The following is a 17545-nucleotide window of genomic DNA, read 5'->3' as shown; positions in this document are numbered from 1 at the left end:
GTTCAGATTCGAGCTTATCGATCTTTTCAGTAGTCGTGCGAAGCTAAGCCACCAATGCCATTTCGGTCTCCTTAGCACACTTGACAACATCCTGACCAATGCGCATAGACTCAACTGCCAGGATCAAAGTCTTATGCATTGTAGTAATTAAGGAGAACCTCTTCGAGTAGACAGGACGTTTCGCAAAAGAGTCTGAGCGGATGATAACTTTCCCAACATTGTCAATAAACTTGGCGTATGTATCGACATCCTTAAACAAGTCAACCTCTAGCAACGCACAAACCTCTAGAAACTCTCCAACCTCAGACTCGGTAGATCTTTCAGAACTGCCTGTGCGAGCAGATTTCCTCTTCTCAGCAGACGAGTTAGTCAGTGCAGAAGGAGGAACAGGCTCAGGCGCCACCTTAGCAACAGAATCCACCTTCCCGTTTTTCATAGCGGCGAACCTCTTAGAAACCGATCCAGACTTAGCTCCCCACAGACACTTCGACACAAACCCAGACACTAGCAGCATCACCGAACCCTTCCGTTGGGCAAGTCTCTCAGCAATGGATGCAGTCACCTTTGAAGCAGCAAGTTTCACAGGCTCAGGCTCAACGGTCCTCTTCACCTCATTGAGGGAAGTTAGATCAATAACAAGCTTCTTGGTAGCATATGAGCTCCCATAAGCAACAGAAGAAGTCTTTGGCTTCTTCTCAATCAAATGCTCACAAGCAGGTGAGGAATACCTCTTCTTTCCACCCTCATTGGCAGCAAACTCTACAGCAGCGATCGGGCGAGCCAACACCTCGTTCTTTATCCGCTTTATCTCTTTTTTCCAAGGTAGGCCACCTTTCTGCCGACGAAGATGGATAAGCAGCCAGCGTCACTCACGGTACTCAGTAGGAATGCCCAAGGTAACGTGCACTTTCGTCATATCTGCCGAAGTCCTTGGAGTTGAGCCAAACTCTAAATCTACACAAAGCAAGAAAAATGATCAATAAATTGAAGTCATGGAGTAGCTCAACAAATATTCAAGCAGGACAAGAATGAAGTAGTTCACTTACCACCGATAAAGGTAGTCGGGACATGCAGCTCAGGAGAAAAGTTAGACTCCTACTCTCCACTCACCTCCAAGGTATCTTTTGCCCACTCATGATCACATTTGCTAAAAGCATCGAGTAGCCTATGGCAAGGTCTCAGCTGCCCCACACCTTCCTGGTGGCCGATGAAGTACCAAAACTCATTTATGGTCAAGCCAAGATCAATGAACCTGCTCAAGTTCAAGAACCCTACCATCGCATGAACTGCATTTGGGGAATAGTGAGCAGGTGCGCATTTTTGGAGCAGATCACCTCCTAGAAAAGACGAGGCATAGGAAAAGTAAATCCCAACATGCATCTTAGGAGAAGAGTCAAACTCTCACTCTCCTTCCCTCCTCCAATTTCCAACGGGCCCAAGCACAACATCGTGTCACCTGGTCCATACCAACTGCGTGCTAACCCCAGCTCGCGTCGCCAGTACCTCGGCCAAGCCAAGTCGACCAGTGTCGTACCGCTAAGCAGCCCCGTGGCTTCTTATCATGTCTCACTCACACCACCTCGGCCCCTGCCGAGCCAATTTTTCAAGTCCCAAGATTTCCAAAAATTCAAGAAGAAGAAAAGTCAAAATTTTCTTAGCTTGGTGCGGCACGGAGAAGAAGAAGAACAACAAGAAATGACTCTTTGCAAGGGCAAGAAAAGAAGAATGCTAATAGAGGGCAAATAAAAATTTCCTCTAGCTTTTCTTTCTTGTTGGGATAATAATTGTTCTTTAAATTTATTTAATCCTCCGCTTAAGGCAGAGTTATATAGGTATTGGGGATAATTATTTTCCTTTTCCTAAAAGAAGTCTATCTCCAAATCAAGAAAGAAGATCAAGTTCAAATTGGGAAACAATTATGCAAGCCTACGGAGCTTGGGATTCCTACACCTACAATCATTTTCCTGCATGTAACACAATAGGTGTAAGGGCATTTGTGGAGTCTAAAATAATCCCAAAAAATATAGAGGCAACACATGGACTTTTATTCAAGAAGGACAAGATTACCCTCAATAAATAGGCAGGTTTCTCAGATGCTCCCACGCGCAGCTCACATCCCTGGAGGGCTCAACAACAGAGCACAACTGCCCACAACTCACCTGCCCTTGGCAAGGAATTAAAGATAAGGTTTAATTACCCAAATCCTATCTTTAATACATTCCTAATTGAAGATTGACGTCAATCAAGCAAGTAATCCTAATTTAAATAAGTTAGGGATAATTACACCATTATCTCAAAATATTATTTCCTATTTAATATCTTGAGAATATTTAGAGAATATCTCTCCATTAAAACCTATAAATACCCCACATTCTACCAAATTTTCAGAGCCTTTGCAACCCTTAAAAAACCCTAAACACTTGACTCTTTCAGAGAAACTAACTTAAGCATTGGAGATCCATTAACCTAACCCCCCCCCACCACCTCGTGGGCACGTGAGGCTTAGGTCTTTGATCAAATGTGTTGATTGTTTTGCAGATGCATTTTCGTCAAGATTAGAGACGGCGAAAATTTGCATCGACACTAGCCCTAATTGTATTTTGGGTAAATTACATAAAACTACCTCAACTATTAGGTCAGTCACAGTTTCATACCCCATCTTTAAAAAATTTCAATATCATAACTCATATATGAATCTGTTACAATTTCATACCTTCTATCAATTTGTCTGTTACTTCTTCCGTTAAATAGTGACATGGCTTAAGACGGGGCCCACTATCTATTAAAAAATTAATTAAATATTAAAAACTAAAAAAATAAAACTATTTAATTTTTTTTCCATGGGGGACCCACCCTTTATCCCCTCACCTTTCTTCCCCGTTCCCCGTCTTCCCCCAACCCAGATCCCACCTGCATCACATCTCCCCCACCTGAAATCACTTCCTTCCCTGCAACACATCTTGTCTGCTTCCGCCTTCGCCTCCTTTAGTTCCAGCTTTTCCTCCAACTCCTTCACCTTCTTCATCCCCATCCGTCTTCCCCCGCACCTTCCGACTCCTATTCAATTTCCCAAAACCCACTTCCCTCTGTAAAATCCCCCAAAACCCACCTTCAAATGCCCTGGTTGTTTTTGGCTGATTCAGACGAGTTATCTCAGGGTGAAGGAGCACAAGCTATTCCCGCATGTGGATAAGATTTTCCTAAGCGGGTCGAGTTTGAGTCCAGCGGAGATCTTCAAGTTGATGATTGCGAATCAGAACTTATCAAGTCAGGCGATTAAGTCGGTCATCACGGCTTTGCAGACGGACGGTGATGGGAGGGGCATGGGAGTGTTCGGAAGGCGGGTTAGGTTTGATACCGGGTCGAGAAAGTCTGAATCGGGTGAATTCGGCGGGGTGTTTTGTGGGGAAAGCAATGTTCCTGTGGTTAGGGACATTAGGAAGCATTGGCGAGGGTGACCTGGAAGCGTTGGTAGGGAATGATGTGATTTCAGGTGGGGGAGATGTGTTGCAGGTGGGATCTGGGTTGAGGAAGATGGGGAGCGGGGAAGAAAGGTAAGGGGATAAGGGGTGGGTCCCCCATGCAAAAAGAAAAATAATTTTTTTTATTTTTTTAGTTTTTAATATTTAATTAATTTTTTAATAGAGAGTCACGTCATTATTTAACAGAAGAAGTAACAGACAAACTAACGAAAGGTATGAAATTGTAACAAATTCGTAGATAAGGTATGACATTGAAATTTTTTAAAGATGGGGTATGAAACTGTGACTGACCAAATAGTTGTGGTAGTTTATGTAATTTACCCTTGTATTTTTATACAACGACTTATATACACGAAGAAGGAGGAGGAATAAATTGGTTGCGTACTCGTTATTTGCGAGATTCGAACATAAAATTTCTGATTTTCAAGTGAAGAGAAACACCAATGGAACCTACTATTAAGTAGTCCTGCTCTCATAAGGTCCTCATTTTGAGAAATGCATATTAACCACAAAATTATATTTGTTTATATAAGGCTTAAAATATTTGGCAACTTAATAAAGCAAAACCAACTTAAAATCCATGAACTATTCGAAAACTTAGTTTATTGTTTTGCTTCTCAGATATTTTAAGCATTCAGATATAAACTAATATAATCTTGTAGTTAATATGCATTTGGTCATCATAGGTCCTTAAATGAGGACTTACGAGAGCATGACTCTATAACTCGTTTAGTCGTTTTTCAGAAAATAAATTAAATATATATATCTTGGTATTACTCATTAAATAAGTTATTTTCTAGTATTAAGACTACAATATATCTACTCAAATGGATGTAGGACTTGAGTCACAATAGACCAACTATAATAATATGGTCTAAGCTTGTTTTCGTTGAAGGTGGAACCTAAAAGCTCACTTACAAGTGAAAGAGAGTAATGAATACTATTGGACTATAGACTAAGGGCGTGTTTGTTTGCCCTCATTAAGATTCATTGGATTGGATTAGCTTAGCTAAGCGTACTAATCCGTGTTTGGTGAGAGCGCGGATTCATTGCCTATGTACCCTAAGACGAGATTAAGCCATTAGCTCATTAGACTCCTATATGTATCATAATATGTTCTAGCAAAAAAGCATAGAATTCCATAATCACTCAATGAAACTTGATTTAACTTCCAGACTACGTAAAGCAATTATTTCATGATTAGGATGTCATTTCGCCATCTTAATACATCACGATGTTTTCCAACATTATTCCTCTATTACATCAACTTAATGAGTTTAATGACTCAAAGATGCATAATATAACTACGTTAATCAATCAACCACATCAAGCATTAATTCACAAAATTTAATAAAGTCAATCACCTTATTTTGCTACCTGGATCCCAAGCAGTGTTGGAGTCCCTAATTTACCAACATAAATGTTTACCATGAGCAATTTCTATTCACCATAAACTAGGGTTTCACACTATCTCAACATAATCAACCCCGAGCTAGGATTCTAGACCACTCAACGGATTCCAACTTGAGACGGTCACCCGTTGAGGATTTATCAATCACTCCATACAAACTTAAGTAGCCAGTGAACACCAATCATGGATATAACAAACACGATCACCCCTAAATACGTATAGTCTTTCATTATGGATATATCAAGTAATATCGTAACCTATAACATTAGGTAGTGATCACCCATCGCGGGATACCAAGCATGATCACTCATAGTATGCTTATGGTTCCCAATTGCAAATATACCAACCAAAAGCATAGGCATAGTCTAATAATGTAGGCAGTGATCACTCGTCACAGATATACAAAGCATGACAATAACCTATAACACTAGGTAGTGATCACTCATAGTATGCGTATGGTTACACATCACGAATATACCAACCAGAACTATATATGCATAGTCTAATAGCGTAGGTAGTGATCACCCATTGCAGATATACCAAACATGATCACTCCTAGTATGCGCATGGTCCACCATCGTGGATATACCAAGCAGAACCATAGGCATAGTCTAATAGTGTAAGTAGTGATTACCCATTGAGAATATACCAAGCATGATCACTCTTGAAATACATATAGTCCCATGATGAATATACCAAATAGGACCATCCATGTACCACTGCTACATGATGCAGTCACATCATCACACGTCATGCATCAATTCAACATGCAATTTAACTGTTAGCATACACACGATCAATTCCACAAGATAGACGAATATCTAATCACATATACATATAGAATAATTCCAACATGGTTCTAGGCTTCTCTTTTCATACTAGCAATCACATCGATCATTCATATCACCTAGGAGTTTAATAATCACATACTTCTAGGTTTTATACGCCCCTTAGGACACAAAAATCAATCGTTGGTCAAAGGTCAACGATAAGGTAAACAACCCTACGTAACTCGAACCGGAAAATTCGATTATCGAATTTATGATCCGTAACTTCTTAAGACTCTTATTATTGTTCTAGAACAGTATATGGTCGAATCTTTGCCAATCCCAAATTTAAGTGGTGGCCTATCATAAATGTATTTAAATGAACAATTTTGAACAAACGGAGCGTTGATTTGGAATCAAAGCGTTGAAATACCTTGAGAGGGTTCCTGGGCCAAAATCTTAAAAAAAAGTCAACTGTCATTGGTGAACGCTAACCTAGCCGAGTCGGAGCTGACTCGAGCAACCGAAAACCCAATAGAATCTGGGTAAGCTCGCCGGATTTTTGGAAACTTTTCTATAGCTCATAACTTTTTCATTTTTCAAGCAATTCGATTATCTATATATGGAGATTCGTCCACTCAATGAGAGGAATCGATTTATACATGTTTGAAGTCCAAAAGATGGATGAAAACAATCTGAAACTTACGGTAAACTCTCGATCTATTTTGAAGCTCTAGAAACTTCATTTTGTTGTCATTTTATCACAATCCAAAGCTCGTCCTTGAGCTGGTAAAGAGAAGGAGCTTGTTTTGGTGATGATTTAGTGATTAACTTGTCAAGATTTAGAGGTGGTGTGGTGTTCTTCTTGGTGAGAAAACAAAAGAAAAACGGGAGGGAAAACAAAAGAGATATGAGAGTGAGGTCAAGAGAAAAGAAAGAGAGATGTTCCAAAATTTTTTAGTAGTGGGCCCTATGGGCACACACAAGAAGGCCACTAAAGACAAAAAACATGTGTCGAAAAATGGTAAAATTACTAAAATGCCCTCGACTTTCAAGTTTGCAAAATCTTCTTTATAGCTCCAAATTCCATTCCGCTTGTGGTCACGAGTTCGTATCGATACGTACTATCCAAATATGCAAATAAATGTGGGAAAAGTACGAGCTTAAAGAAGTCTGTTTAGCCTATTAGGGGCATTTTGTCCTTTTATTTATCAGAAAAATTATACACCGCAAATATAAACGCGTTGGAATTATGAAATACAAAATACTAAATGTCATCACAAATAGTGAAAATCAAGAACAAGATTTCATAGCACACCTTGTTGTCTGTAACTCGTACTCCCTTGCCCAACCCAGATCTGAAACCCACCCCCACCCACCGTTTAAATCTCAAAATCCAACTCATAAATTTTGAAAAGAAGAAAAAAAAAAAAAAGCAAAACCCTTAGAAGCACCTGCATAATCCTTGCACAAATTCAAAACAAAAAAGCAAAATTTTTAGAAAATCCCAAGATTTTTCGAGAAAATCAAAGGATGCGTGGTGTGGAGAGCTCCACCAAATCTTCTGCATAAGGAAAAGAGGGAGAGGTGAGGGAGAGTGAGTGGAGGAAAAAAGGATTCTGTAGAAAAGGTGAAACAAAGAAAAAGATGTGAAAGGAAGATGATTCCATAAAAAAAAAAATAAAAAAAAAAGGTGAAACAGAGAAAAGGAGGTGAAAGGAAAAGGGAGAGGGTGGACGGAAGAAAAGAGGGATAGGTTTAGAGAGAGAGAGATGATTCTAAAAAAAAAAAGATAAACTAATAATAAATATGAATTGAATGATATAATATTTGAGTTTTTTCATTTTTTTTGTTTTTTGATCCGACATTGCACCAAATACTTCACTAAATTAATCCAGCTTAGTTCCTGAAACTAATTTAGTATGAGATAATCCATTGCAACAAACACACCTTAAACGTCTTGATTACTTAAAGTCTAAAATATATGATAAACGAATAATAATAAAAAAACTTGGGGGTAAATTGCCAAATACTCTCAAACTATTACAAGGCCCATTAACTCCAAACTTTTGTTTTTTTGTTGTTGATTTACTCTCTTAACCAGTACAAGATTACTAAATATTTTGCAGTTAAATGCGTCTCATGCCTCCCACATGACAATATTTAACTGAATTTGGACAATTCTCTTAAATTTAACGGTGGAAAGATATTTAAATAATTTGTACTAATTAAAGGGGATAAATCAACTGAAAAAATAGTTTAGAGAGTAATTAGCAGATTTGTAAATTTGTAGTAGTTTTTTAAATGATAGATTCGCCTGTTTATTTAAAGTTTTTAGAGAGAATTAATAAGAAATTCCTCACAAAATTTTTTCATATCGAAAAACACTTGGGTAAATAAGACATTTCCATTAAAATAATAAACAAAAAATATTTTTAGTTCACGAAAAATTTGAATTGGCCTTTTACATTACCACCACTATAAACGAAGAAGCAATCGCGGTGAGAAATCACACCTCTTTATTCTCTCTATTCTCTTTATTCTCTTTATTCTCTCTTTTCCTTGCCGCACATCTCTTTATAACTCTCCTCTTAAATAGGCCTACAATTTTCCATAAGAAAATCACAAGCTTTTTATTCATTTTCTAACAATCTTAAGCAGTCCTCGAATCCAGTCATCCGCACTCCAAGTGAAAAACCCTAGAACCTCTCACACAGTATCTGTCTCTGAGCTCCGACAATGGCGGAGCTACCAATGATCACAGTAGGAGGCAAGGGCTCGTCTCTGTCCTCCTCCTCCGTCTGCTCCATCGCCAAGGGCCTTGCTCATCTGCGCACCGACTCGTCGGCGCTCAATCGGCTCGACTCCTCCTCCTCCTCATCGCCCCTCGCCCATAATCTCGTCTCTCTCCTCCCCTCCCTCCCAACTGTCGAAGAATCCAGAGCCTCCCTCGTCGTCCTCCTCTGCAAGCTTTTATCTCTCTCCGGTTCCCCCAACGTCCGTACGGTTCTTGCGGTTCAACTCGCCGAAGCCATCAATTCCCGAGACTTGGAGCTCGGGTCGCTCGTTTTGACCGAAGAGGAGGCTCTTGCGTTGGAGGAATTCAAGTTATCCTCAGCTTTGTGCGGGATATGTGCGCTTCTGGACCACCAGTCCGCCGCTTTGTCTACTGTTTCCGATGCGGTGGCAGCGATGTCTTGCGAGGCGTTGAAGGCCGATGTAAGGGCGTTTAATTCGATGGATTTGGGGGATGGGTACGCAGCGAAGGAGGTCATTGCTGTGGCCAGTGATTTGAAGGTGCTGCTCAATGGGTCTAAATTAGTGGGTAAGCTTGAAATTGAAGCGGTATCGGAAATCCCACAAATTCACGCGAGTTTGAGAGAGCAGGTGAAATCTTTGCACTCCAAGACTCGAACGGAGCTGAATTCTGGCGGGAAAGTAGTTACTCCTAGGACAGTGGTGACCACATTGTTGTCACTGGCGTCGGCGCTTCATCACTTGGGTGACCTTAGTTTGTCCCGTGCGAAGATGATTGTGGATGCGGTGGGGAGTGAAGATTTGAGGTCGAGTTTGGTGGCATTGTTTGAGAAGAAATGCCCAAGTGGTGAAAGCTTGATTAGTGGGTTCAAGTTGGTTTCCCATTTGGGATCTGACGCGGAAGTGAATTATGATAATTTTGCTCACGAAGTGAATCTGTTAATGGGAATTGTGTGGAAGATTGTGACTTGGGAGGCAATAACGGCATTTGTGGTGCTCGAGGGAGCTGAGTTGAATGTGAAGAAGAGTGAAGGTAGTGAAGTGAATGGAGGAGGGAATGTGAGAGTAGAGAAGAAGAGTGAGAAGAAGAAGAAGGTGGTTTTGGGTAAGGGGACTAGTGTTGTAGTACAGTTGATTAAAGATAGGTTGCAGGGCAAGGGAGGAAATGCTGTTGATAGTTTGGGGTTGTTGGTAATTTGGGCGGACGAGCTTTCATCGTTTTTGGACCCCAAGGACCTGGAATTTGATAGTTTGTTGAACAAGGTGAAGGAGATAGTGGAAAGCAATGAGAGTAGAAGACTCCCAAAGCTTCCAAAGGTAAGATTCCAGTACTCATGTCATTTAATGTAAAATATAGTTGATCAGATATGATTCAAGATGATAATTAAGAAGGATTATACAGTTGTTAATTGGTTGAATTTTGTTTGTTACTTGATTGGTGGCTTTAGATAACCTTTTATTCAACATGTTTCTGCTTGTGCGGTAGATGTGGATAATGAAAAAGATTGGTACTTGCACCCCCTAATTGTGAAGTTGTTTTAGCAGTCATCTTTAAAAACACTCTTAGAGTGAGTTTTTTGACATCAACATAAACTTTTAAAAGTTAAAAATCATTTTAACCCTTTACACATGTTCTGATACCTTGAAGTTTATGTAGTGGATAGTTATTGGTTTTGAAATTTAGTATAGAATCATTGTTATTAGAAACCTGTCAAGAATTATTTCTTTCTTTTATTTCCAAATGGTCCGGACTAGAATATATCTCTTAAAAGAATTTAGTTTAACACTTAAGTTTTGAATGGAAACATGTGCTTTGTTCAGCACGAAAGCAATCTGGAGTGGAATTATGTTGATACTTACATATGTTACAATTAATGCTTTTCCAATTGTCAGTCAGTAACTCAGTGCGAAATATTTTTCACACCAGTGTACACTCATCTATTTGATATTTACATTGACGCACCTAACCTATACTTTTGTCCTGCTCCTTAGCTCTCTTACTTGATACATCTCGCTTTTTGTGTAGAGAAAGCTAGAATCAGTGATCCTATCGAACTTGTCCATCATTTTTTGACAATTGAAAACTCAAGAGGGATATCTAACAAGTCCCTATATATCTGTGTAATTGATGTAAACATATATCTGATGCTGCTATGGTATATGTCAATATTTGATTACAGTGGATCATTAATGACATCCTATCTGTCTCGGAGTATTTTCGCTAATCCACATTATTTCATTGATTTGTAGGAGAAGAAAATTAATATCATTCTTTCTTATCTAATTTTTTTACCTTTTTCTTTGGGAAACTCTTCGTGTTTTCAGGATAACCACGTGTGGTTATTAACTTATTACTATCTACCTCTTACTTTATTGTCTTTTGAAAGGAAGGGATTTTTTTTTTTTTTTTTTAGAACATAATGTACATACTTTAACTTTGTAGTTCGATACGGATAGATGTTTGAATCTGTAATAGTGACCATTTGGAAAGAATTGGAAACTTATTACAATTGTGTGATTGTATATTTTCAAGAAACCATACTTAGGTTGCTGTCAGTTGCCTTTGCAGATTGTGGTCTTTTGTTTCAACTGATTTTATGATTTTTTTCTTTTTGGGTTTATGCTGAGTGGACTTACTAGCATTCTGACCTTGTATATATTATTGGAAATCCTAGGGTACTCGTGACTTCGCAAAAGAACAAATGGTAGTAAGAAAGACAGCATTTTCGATTATTGAAGAGGTCTTTGAGAGGCACGGTGCGATGGCCCTTGACACTCCAGTTTTTGAATTGAGAGAAACCCTCATGGGAAAATATGGGGAAGATTCAAAATTGATTTATGATCTTGCTGACCAGGTATTTCTCAGTTTCAACTGTCGTCAATTTAAGTGGAGTTTTGTTCTTATTTTTCATAGTTAATTTCTTTTTTGCAAGTTTCATGAAGTGTTTCTTAATTTGGCTATGAAATAGTACCTCAAAAGGCCTTTTAGGTTTTCTGTGCATGAGCCTGGGAGCTACTTCTAAAATTATCTTGTGTGGTTTTCTCAAGAATTTGGCTATAGGGATGACCTTTTGTTGGTTGCATCTTGCTTATAATTTTGTTTATGCTTTTTAAACCTTATGGCGGGTATTGTTGTATTTTTAAACATGAAATAATCTCCTATATGTTGCGACCACTACGTATTTTTCATGTACCATATGGGGAATTGCCAATAATTGCCGGGAAAGACCTTGTAATTTCTTCTTCATAAATACTTCTTTTAGGTTTCTAGCAGCTAAGGTGCAATGTTGTTATAGTTTGACAATTAAACTAAAATAATCACTCATATCTAATGGGGGTTGTGTTTGTCATGTCGGCAGGGAGGAGAGCTTTTATCACTGCGATATGATCTTACTGTTCCATTTGCTAGATATGTAGCTATGAATGGTATCACATCTTTCAAAAGGTACCAAATAGCAAAGGTTTATAGAAGAGACAATCCATCCAAAGGACGATATCGTGAATTTTACCAATGCGACTTTGATATTGCTGGCCAATTTGAAAAAATGGGTCCAGATTTTGAGGTTATTAAGATTTTGACAGAACTTCTTGATGAGCTGAATATTGGAGATTATGAGGTAAGTTTTCATTTTTACCCTTTGTTTGTGTCATTGCATACAAAGTTTTGTTAAATTGAAGAAAGGCATGATTTTAGCACCACAGATCCTCACATGTATCAATTTTGAGATGTAGTTATGCATGAGACTTCTTTTGAATATTGTTATGACGTATGAGATCTGGCTCCCAATTTCAATCATTTAAAATTACCAGAAATGCTTTCGAGGGCGAAGGATATTGGTTCATGGTAAAGAAAAAACTTAATAAATGCAATCAATGTGGTAACAAATTAACAATAGAAAAAGTCGAAGCAAAGTGTCCGTCTTACTGTAATGATTCCATGTTTGTATGCATACAGAAATAGGACTCATTGTATTCTTTCATAAACCCTTCAATCTTGTTGTAAAGCAATTATGGAAAGATGTATTTCGACCTCTATGAAGAAGCCTATGTAACATGGATTTCGACCTCTATGAAGAAGCCTATGTAACATGTTTCCTAAATGTCATTTAACTCTCTATGAAGTGCTTTCTAGACTGCTAATATTTAGAACTTCCAATGGGTTCTTTTGCAATTTATGTTGGTCAGTAGAAAAAAAAAATTATTGCAAGATCTCATTCGCTGCATATTTTCATAATAAAGTGTTGTTTTTCTTCTGGTGGGTATGAATATGATTTAGATTAATTGATTAAATGTTATATTATTTATCTTAAAGTCTCTCAATTTTGACTGCGTATTTGCTTGCATTTTACATCCTAATTGTAGATCACTCTTATGTGTGTATAATTGAGTTGTCTAATTTGTATTTGTGAAAAATCATAGATTTTAATTGTAATGGAGTTATAGTTATTTACTTTCATGAATTATGAAAATCAAAGATATTAGTCCATTGCAATAAAATTTGTGTTTATACTGATCTTATCTGCCGTTCTTAAATTAGTTGGCAGGAGCTCAACTACAATATTTTCTAGTTCCTTTTTTCTTTAATAAATAAAATTGTGGAACATGTATGTTGATTTCTTGACAAAAGTCACAAAATGGACGTTTATTTGTTTAGTAGCATCTGCATCATAATGTGAGCAATTATTTGGTATGCCTCATTTTTCTGGCTTAACTTTAATTACATGTGTTTGTCACTGTTTATTATACAGATTAAATTGAATCACCGAAAGTTGTTGGATGGAATGTTGGAAATCTGTGGAGTGCCTCCTGAAAAATTCAGAACTATTTGTTCAAGTATTGACAAGTTAGACAAGCAGCCTTTTGAGCAGATAAAAGGGGAAATGGTAAAGACAAAAAAATTGCAACTGATTTCCCATGTGTATGCCTGAGTTACATTGTTATATCTTGGGTTTGCTTATTTCTATGTTCTGCATGTGCTTGTTTGAGTTACATTTTGTGTCTGATGTCCTTGCTGAGTTATATTTGTCTCAGTCTCTTTGCTTTTTGTTAGTTGGTGATTCACTACGTAACAGAACATTAGTTACTGCATAATATTGTCTTATGAAGTACTTCGCAAGCTGACCCCTAGTAGTTGGGAGGAATCCTATATATAACTGGAGGATGTTTCTCATACATAACCTAACAGAACAATGATACATAAGATTGATTTTACGAGCTGGACCCAAGTAATAGGAAAACTTTGTTTTGCATTAAACACGATAATAGTTGTCATGTGTCTGCTTCTTGACAAGGAATGCTGTCTAGTTGGGCAATTTTCCTGGTTAAGTATCTGTATTTGTATCATTGCCTGATGGAGGGCTGAAGTCTCACACCATGAGGTAAAGCTTTTGGTCCTGTACCTACCAACCCAAAAGTTTTATTGATAACTTATAGTTGACTTTTAAACACTAGATGGTATTGATTTAAAAAGTATGTTTTGAGTTCCAAATAACTGAATGGTAAAAGCATTCGAATATCCAAATAATGAATAAACTGTATTTCTTAAAGTAATCTGTGATCATAACAATTTCTAAGAAAGACATATCTACTGGTTTGAAATTTCATACCATGAGAACCAATGCATTTCAGTTCTTGTTTATTTCTTGTCTATAAGCATGTACTTGGTTTATCAATTTGTTGTGCTTTTCTCCATAATTGGCGGGCATGCATTTTCATTTCTATCCTTTATTGTTTGTCTTGGTTGATGCCATTTTTCATATGGTTGACTTATTTTCTCTTATCCGAACTAATTTTATATCTGCCATATATGAATTTTTCTAGGTGGAGGAGAAGGGCTTAAGTGTTGAGACAGCTGACAAAATTGGTGCTTTTGTAAAAGAGCATGGTCATCCTTTGGAATTGTTAAGTAAGCTTAAACAGGAGGGCAGCAAGTTCTTGGAAAGCAGTGCATCTATAGATGCGTTGAATGACCTCGAGATCTTATTTAATGCTTTGCAAAAATCAAAGTGCATAGGAAAAGTGGTTTTTGACTTAAGTCTTGCAAGGGGTCTCGATTATTATACGGGAGTAATATTTGAAGCTGTTTTTAGGGGGGGTGCCCAGGTAAAATTATGTAAATGCTGTTGTGAATTTTTTTTTGTATTCATTTTGTGTCCTATTGTTGTTTGTATAACATGTCTCATGTGCCTTGTATAATCTTTCTGTGACGTTATTTAAAAATTTCAATTCAGATGAACAGTGAAAGTAATAATAAATGGCGTATTCCCTTTACTTCCTCAGCTTAACTTATGTGTTTCAACCTATATTAACTTGTTATCAGGTTGGTTCAATTGCTGCTGGTGGACGCTACGACAACCTTATAGGAATGTTTGGTACAAAGCAGGTTCCAGCTGTTGGTGTCAGCCTTGGAATTGAACGAGTATTTAACATAATGGAGCAGCTTAACAAAGACCAGAATCAGGTGATGTTTCATATGCTTCTGGGTATATATCAATTAATAGTCTTATATTTTGGGTGAATATTATTGTGGGGTTATAATCTGATTGGCAGTGACAGCACTTCAAATCCTGTTCCCCAACTGGGTAATTAATAGAACATAATGGAACTATAAATTCATTAGGTTATACGTTTCTTAGGTTAAGTTACACTGCCTTCTGACTGCTGATTCATATCTTAGTTTAGTCCCTAAACTGTATATTTGTCATTTTGGTTCCTGAATTTTGGTTAGTTGATCCAAATATAAACTTCCGTCAATGAATTCAACCGGAGTATTGTGTACATGCACACATGGCTACATAATCGAGAATAAATTCTTCATTCCGATTCAAACCCACCCTTATTCTTTTTTTACTTTTCGAGAAAGAAACTGAAGCTGAAATAAAATCAAGAGGTTAGAGGAAAGAAACTCAAATCAATATCCTGATGCTCCAAGGAAATTAAAACTCGTTATCTTGGTGTTACCTTTTAGTCATTCTAGAGCCATCTTTCCGTTTGTTCAGCGTCCCTACTGTTTTTCTTTGAAAATTGTTTGAGTTTAGTGCAAGGGACTGCTATTTGGTAGATGGATTGGGTGTTAAAAAGCAGCAAATAGGTATGACATCTGTCATTTACCAGGTATCTATGCTGTGTTTCGGTGACTTGTGATTTTGATTGTCCTACACTCTGGATTGGTTGGTCCAATGTCACAATAGATATAATAGCGCATTGAAGACTTATTTTGTTCCTTTTTGGCTTCTTGTTTTATATATATATATATATATATATATATTAGTTCGTGTAAGTACATGACTTTTTGGCTAGCGACATGGTGGATTTAAGGCTGATACTGTAGATATATATATATATATATATATATATATATATATATATTAGTTCGTGTAAGTACATGACTTTTTGGCTAGCGACATGTTGGATTTAAGGCGGATACTGTAGATACATGTTTTGGTTAATAATTTGGAAAGCCACATGGCATTATAGGTTTTGCAGCCTTGTATGAGGCATTGATCTGTTTCATGTTTAATTGATATTGTGATACAGAGAACACGAGCAACGAAGACTGAAGTCCTAGTGAGTATATTGGGGGATGATTTAGGACGAGCAGCAGAGCTATCAACGGAGTTGTGGGACGTAAAAGTGAAAGCAGAGTACTCGGTGAATAAAAGAGTGACGAAACACTTTGATCGAGCAAAGGAATCTAGGATCCCTTGGATGATAATTGAGGGTGAACGGGAGCGGAATGATAATGTTGTGAGATTGAAAAACATGGAGGCTGGTGAGGAAATCACAATTTCTAGAGATACAATTGTGGAAGAAGTTCAAAAACGGTTGAGTTCGTCATAATTTAATCAGTTAAGGCAGCAAAGATATGAAACCAGATTACCCTAACTTTTGAAACTTAATATGTTTTTGGTGACGCCGGTTTGTGGGTATGCTTTACAAAGTGTATCTGTTAAGATGCTTGGATTGTAATGTAAGTTGGTGATTTGAACGTAATAAATAAAATGTGGGGTTGAGTTAAGACTTTGTGTTATATTAGAAAACAAGTAGGGAAAGTAATGTTGAGATTGCTTTATTCTCCCTCGATCACTTGTGATTTTGTTGTGGAGAGTGATGCATCGCAGTCGCAGTCGCAGTCGCAGTCGCAGATGGTGGCCTTTGTTGGTCCAGAGTCCCCGACATATCACTTTACGATTGGCACTGGCAGGCAGTGTAAGGGTGGGACTGAGGAGATGTCATGACGCTTCAACTTACACCCCAAAGGAAATGGGCGAAAAGAAGCTACCGTCAAAAGAAAAACAAGAAGATTGCCATTCCCTTTTGATTCATATGCTAATCCTATTTATCGACAAGAAAAGATTATCACCAATTTTCTTGTCTTTGTTTCGGCTCCATCTTTATTTGCTGTAAAAAAAGGACTGTTAGACTTATTTGCCACGTCAATTATGACATTTCTTTTGGAAAAAAACAGTCATTTACTCGAAGTTGACGTACTTGACATTTCATTTGGAAATGCTCTTAATGATACACTGCTGGGTCAGTCATTTGGTCATTTTAACTAACAATATAGTTTAACTTACTAGTACCTAAATAAAAATTCAAACGAAAAGCTCTCAAGTAAATATGAAAAAACAAGGGGGCTAGAGCCATAGTAGAAATTAAGCGCTCTTTGTAGCTCTCTTCACCCGATTTCGAGGCTACCGACACCGTTTCCCTTCATAATCTCACTTTTAACTATTGATAATATATATAGAAAAACTCTTCAAATGCGAGAAAGGGACTCTACCGTCCCTCAATCACACACCATAGGTTTGTTGACGATTATAATTTGAAAACATAAACTAAAAATTGTATAAGTTGAGTAGACTGAGTGTGCGTAAGATAATTAGTATATTCTTTCTTTATAGAAAACCTAGCAAGCTCATTTTGTAAATAAATCCATCAACATTGAATTCAATTTTTAAACATTGTCGGGAGGAGGCTCCGGTTTCAAATTGGGTTTAGAGAAGATGACCTTAAAATCGGTGGTATTTTATTTCAACAACGTGGAGAAAAAGTACATCACATGTGAGTGAAGTTGGTTCAACGTGGAGAAAAAGTACATCACATGTGAGTGAAGTTGGGACCCATAT

At 37.5% G+C, this 17545-nt stretch overlaps 1 protein-coding gene across 1 annotated transcript; it reads left to right on the top strand.

The window, feature by feature from the left end:
• Window positions 1-8126: 8126 nt before the first annotated feature.
• Window positions 8127-16434, top strand: LOC137725985 (histidine--tRNA ligase, cytoplasmic). The gene is made up of 7 exons (XM_068464833.2): window positions 8127-9734; window positions 11093-11272; window positions 11777-12034; window positions 13166-13300; window positions 14238-14519; window positions 14737-14877; window positions 15954-16434. The coding sequence occupies exons 1-7, from the start codon at window positions 8400-8402 to the stop codon at window positions 16254-16256; spliced, it is 2634 nt and encodes an 877-aa protein (XP_068320934.2). The 5' UTR covers window positions 8127-8399; the 3' UTR covers window positions 16257-16434.
• The last annotated feature ends 1111 nt before the right edge of the window (window positions 16435-17545 follow it).

The sequence above is a fragment of the Pyrus communis genome, chromosome 5 (assembly GCF_041283825.1).
Source record: "Pyrus communis isolate YQ-2024b chromosome 5, ASM4128382v1, whole genome shotgun sequence".
NCBI lineage: Eukaryota > Viridiplantae > Streptophyta > Magnoliopsida > Rosales > Rosaceae > Pyrus > Pyrus communis.
The sequence above is the reverse complement of the archived record's forward strand: the minus strand, read 5'-3'. Positions and strand labels throughout refer to the sequence as shown.